At 31.8% G+C, this 5,040-nt stretch overlaps 1 protein-coding gene across 1 annotated transcript; it reads left to right on the top strand.

Moving 5' to 3' along the window:
• Positions 1-779: 779 nt before the first annotated feature.
• On the top strand, positions 780-1,768 carry LOC148761710 (uncharacterized). Its single transcript, XM_088808691.1, has 2 exons — positions 780-1,267; positions 1,366-1,768. The coding sequence occupies exons 1-2, from the start codon at positions 780-782 to the stop codon at positions 1,766-1,768; spliced, it is 891 nt and encodes a 296-aa protein (XP_088664817.1).
• Positions 1,769-5,040: the final 3,272 nt, after the last annotated feature.

Below are 5,040 nucleotides of genomic sequence, written 5' to 3'. Positions count from 1 at the left end.
GAACCTAGGTCGAGGTGTCCATGTAGTTTCTTCTCCTTGGTAGGTATTTTGGCATTCAGTAGCCGCACCTTCACTGTGGTCACTTCGCTGGACGTCAAGAGCCATTTTGTTTTATGAATACGTTCATGTGATGTAAAGTACTAAGATACGTGTCTTAGACAAAATATGTATATTTTAATTGTTAAAGCCACCATAAGTTGAAATGTTAACATCATTTTGGGTTTATATTAATGAAATTCTTGATTGCTATAGCCCATTATTAAAGTAATTATAAGTTGGACTTATGAAAGGTGATTTGAGAATAGTTGATGGAATGTTGAGGATGATTATATAATAGGCTTGCTTGGGCTTGGTGGGCTATGCCCATTGGGCCCATGCGTCGGTCATGACCCGAAAATTAGATCATGACACTTTTTAAATAAAATTATATTAAAAATTGTTTTGAGACAGGGCGGGCCATTAGTTTATTACATTCGGCTGAAGACTTAATTAGTTAATTTCCCTTGAATAGTGGTTGCGACAATCTTAAACTATGTATCTATAATCTCCTACACCTGTCTGTCATTTGCCATTTACTCTTTTGCTTAGCTGAGCATGAGGTGAAGAAAGCTTTCTAAAACTTTCTTTTGTTAACGCATTTTAGCTGATATGGCTTTTGCATATATCGAAATGTGTCTCCTTTCCAACAAAGTATCTTACATATTTTTGCATCGTTGATACAAGAATCTCCAGGTCCAGGGCTCAACAACAAGGCCTATCTTTTGAAAGTGCCTCATCATATGCGGCAGGTAAATGAAAGTGCCTATGAACCCCAACTAATTTCAATTGGTCCATATTACCATGGTGCTAATAAGGTGCACCTGAAAGAGATGGAAGTGCACAAAACTCGGTGTTTACAAAGGATTTTTGAGAGAAAAGGTGAGCAAAGCAAGGATAGATGTGTGAAGGCCATGAACTTAGAACGAGCTCGCAAATGGTATTCCCCATCCTTGTCGAATGATATTGAAGATAAATTTGGAAGAATGATACTACTTGATTGGTGCTTTATTGTTGAGCTATTGAGTGGGAAGGTACCAGGTGATGATCCTTTTTTCAAACTAAAGTGGGTCCTAAATGCCTTATATCATGACTTGTTGCTATTCGAAAATCAACTTCCTTTCTTTGTGTTAGTGGGCTTGTATCACGTGATCAATGATCCAACAGATGGAAAAGATTTCCCTTGCCATGCATTTTCTGTCCTTTCTGATTTCTTGCCAGGACCAAAGAAGTGGAATAAAACCCTCCTACCATCAAAGATACCGACAATATCAAGCACCTACTAAGCTTAGTGCATGATAATTGGTCTCCTTCTCCTCATGGAATAAGGCGCCATCAAGACTACCATAGAACCAAAAAGGAAAAAGAAAAGGTAGGAGAAGAAGGCGGCCTAGAAAAGCCAAAAGAAAAGAAATTCCAAGGTGACGAAGAGAGCGGTGTGACTAAGGGCGCCGACCACAACTCCTTCAAATGGACATTGGTATGCTGTGCAAGAGAAAAGGAAAATTTAAGAAAAGGCCTAGTGGGATGGCAATCCTTACGTTGTGTAACAGAGCTGGAAGAAGCGGGAATCCAATTCATGAATAGCTCCGAAGAGAGCGACGTGAAGAGTTTGTTTGATATAAGCTTTACAGACGAGACAATGAAGATTCCAACCTTTGTGGTTGAAGACTTTACCAAGCGTCTCTTTTGTAACCTCATTGCCTATGAACTATGTGACGTTGATGGATAACCTTATCAACTCAGCCAAGGATGTGCAATCACTTCGTTTCCATGGAATTATCGAAAATATTGGGTAATGATGAAGCCGTTGCTCAAGGTGACACCTTTTATTACGAGGAGATATTTGTTGACCTGAAGACGCATTGCACAAGACGTTGGAACTCATGGAAGGCGAAATTAAAGCAGAATTATTTTAACAGTCCCTGGGCATCCATCTCCTTTTTTGCTGCTTTTCTCGTTATCCTTCTTACCATTGGACAGTTTATAACTGAAGTCAATTCTTCTTGCCTTTTAATTGTTCTTGTTTTTGTCTCTTTATGTTTATCTGATCGTTGTTAAGCTTAGCTGTTTGGTTTAGTTACTTTGAGTTTGTCTCACATGTTCAAGTTCTTGGTTTGAGTAATTTAAGGATGGTTGTATAAGTAATGGCTTAAATAAATGCTTGCCCTTAATTTGTATTTTATTTTTTAATTAGAGATAGAAATTACTCATTCTGTCTCACATTTATTTTATATTTGCATATTTTTAGTTGTCCAAAATTAATATCTTATTTGGAAAAGTAAAAAAAAGAAAAAGAGAAAGATCATTCTTATTTTCCTCATTAGCCCTAATTATAACTATTCACTTTTTTTTATGTCAAGATGCGTTGTGAAAGAAAATTCAAAACCAATGAAGTTAAAATTCACATTTAAATTTCTTAAATTTTGTGTAAAGTTAAAATTAAAGACAAATATCAAACAGAAGAAATATAATCTTCTCGAAATTCAGAACTTCTTTGTGAAAGGAAGGTAAGTTGCAAAACTTGTACATTATGTGTTGGATCTTTGAATATTTAAAAAAGAGTTTAAATTATATTATGATAATCTTAAAATGTAGTTTTTTAAGGCATGTATTAATAATAAGTCACGTCATATTTTTTTATAAGAATCTTAACAACTGTCAACATTCTCTTACACTAAATTATCTTACATTGAATTAATTCTTATTAACACTCTTAACCGCCAAGATTTCTTTTCTACAAATAAAAATTAAATAAAACTTTTGATAAATTGCAAACTTTTTTGTATCCCATCTTAGGTAAGAGGCTAAATATGTAATTTTCTTAATAATTTTTTGTAGGTTTTAGTTTTTTTTGAAAAGCAAGAAGTTGTATATTCATTCATGTATGCAAAAGCGATATGCTATTGCAAGTCATAACAGCACATTCAATACATTAAGACTAAAAACTTAATTATTGACTTTAAGCAGCTAGGCCTGTTGTCTAAAAACTTTAAACAGCAAAGTTGCATAACTATTGACTTTTTTGAACAAAAACAGCTGCTCAGATAGGGGTATCAATGACCAGATCTAACTGTTGGCAGCCTCATATCATATGGGTATTCCAACTGCGAATCTTAACAACTTGCATGGCCGTTCATACCATCGATGGCCGTTCATACGGGTATTCCGTCTTTATTTTCTTTTTGAGAAATAAGTGCATAATTCTTCTTCTAAAAAATTAAGGAAACAAACATATTTTACTGTAAGGTCAATTAATATAATTTTAAAAAAATAATAAAAATCCGTTAACAAGTTAATAAGTAAACAATATAATTATTTTTTTATGAAAAGTTTCAATTTTCATTAACAATTTGAGCAACAAAAAATAGATTTTTAGCAATATGCATCTCTCTACAGGAACAAAACCACATAAAGTCCACTTGTAGAGGTCGTTGGTAATAAGGCAAGCCCAACGCAATCTCAGATGCATTGTTGATCAAATGGAAAAATGTTGAAATTGTAAATTTAATTTAAATTTAAAATTTAATTGTGGTTCTATCACGTATTTATTATTATCTACCAAATATTTATCTCTTGCATTTAAGTATATGATAATATTAGTTTTAGTTGTATAGATAAAATCTATTTTAAATTCTACCTAAACATTTCCATTAGAGTTTGGGAGATATGAGATTTCCTTGATGGAGGAAGTCTCTAAATAGATATCTTATGGCTTCCTTGACACAAGCAATTCATTAACCATGTATGGGAATTGCATTTGGGCAAGAAGATTTGATAGAATTTTTTTTATTTTATTATCCCTTTTAGTAAGGTTTAACATGTACATGTAATTCAAGAATTTTATAAACAGGGTCGGGAAGAATTTAAAGTAGCTACTTCATTTATAACCCAACCAAAAAAAAAAAAAAATTAAAGTTCTCACTCAGTGATAACCACAAAAAAGTAAAAAAATTTACTCTTAATTCTTAAAGTAAAAAGTAAATTCATTAAATTTTGGAATATGAAAATTTCCATCACCGAAAATTGATCTTCCTTCCACTTAGCTCTAACCCATCAAGCTGTTCTAATTTTAATCAAATAAAAAACTTGTAAGCTATCCCAACTTTTAGCATTGAAAATGATGTCATTCCACTATAATAAATTTGACTTAAGATTGCACATTTTTAAAATGTGCCATTAAAAATTATTTTTAATAATACTTTTTTATGTTTTTTAGAATATTTTTGTAAATCTAACTTCACTATATAAATTTTTAAATGCATTATAAATAAAATGTAACGATAGAAATTGTATATACTAGTAAAAGTTACACTTTTTTATATTACTAGTAATTATAAAAAAGTGAAAATAAAAGTTTAAATAGCTGCACTTTTTAAAATTTTGTTATAAAAAAAATATCGTCTAAAAAAGTGTGATAAAAACTCAATTTTTTGGCATTTTCCTACAGTTTCTTCTTCCCGGCAAGGTATCTTACATTTATCTTTCAAGTCTAAGTGGCCAAGGGGATGGTTTCGGTCGTAAGCAACGTTCGTAGTGTACGGTAAGAAGTGTCTTACTATCTTGTGTGTTCTTTGTGTTCAGGTGTTGTTGTTTCTCCTAGTATTTGAATGTATTGTGGTGGGAGGCATTGAACACTAATGGTTCACTGAATTAACGTGAGAGGGACAAATCACTAGTTCAGGGTTTCAGTTTGGATTTCAGGCTAATGTCTTTTATTGTTTAGTTTTGTTTCTAATTTACATTTATATAAATTAATTAATTATAGTTTATATTTTAGCTGTTCTCATTCTATCTTGTAGATGGGTTCCATGTTGTACTATGGAACTACTTGGCTAATGCTTTTTATCTCAATATTTACACAAAAGTTGTAATACATTTATTTTTTTATCCTTCATGTAATTAGAATTCATGAAGATTTTTGTAAAATATTACATTTTTATCAATAAAATTTAGAATATCTGTTCATAAATAAATTTGAGTTAATACATGAGCTTTCTAACA

This window comes from Theobroma cacao, chromosome 7 (assembly GCF_053813885.1).
Source record: "Theobroma cacao isolate CCN51 chromosome 7, ASM5381388v1, whole genome shotgun sequence".
Lineage (NCBI taxonomy): Eukaryota > Viridiplantae > Streptophyta > Magnoliopsida > Malvales > Malvaceae > Theobroma > Theobroma cacao.
Note: the sequence above shows the minus strand (reverse complement) of the source record. Positions and strands in the feature narration are given on the sequence as shown.

What these genes read in the sequence shown, in the direction of transcription:
- LOC148761710 (XM_088808691.1), top strand. Translation starts at nt 780, where the DNA reads ATGCGGCAGGTAAATGAAAGTGCCTATGAACCCCAACTAATTTCAATT. An exon ending in TTCTTGCCAGGACCAAAGAA is followed by an intron (nt 1,268 to 1,365) that starts GTGGAATAAAAC and finishes TCATGGAATAAG; the next exon opens with GCGCCATCAAGACTACCATA.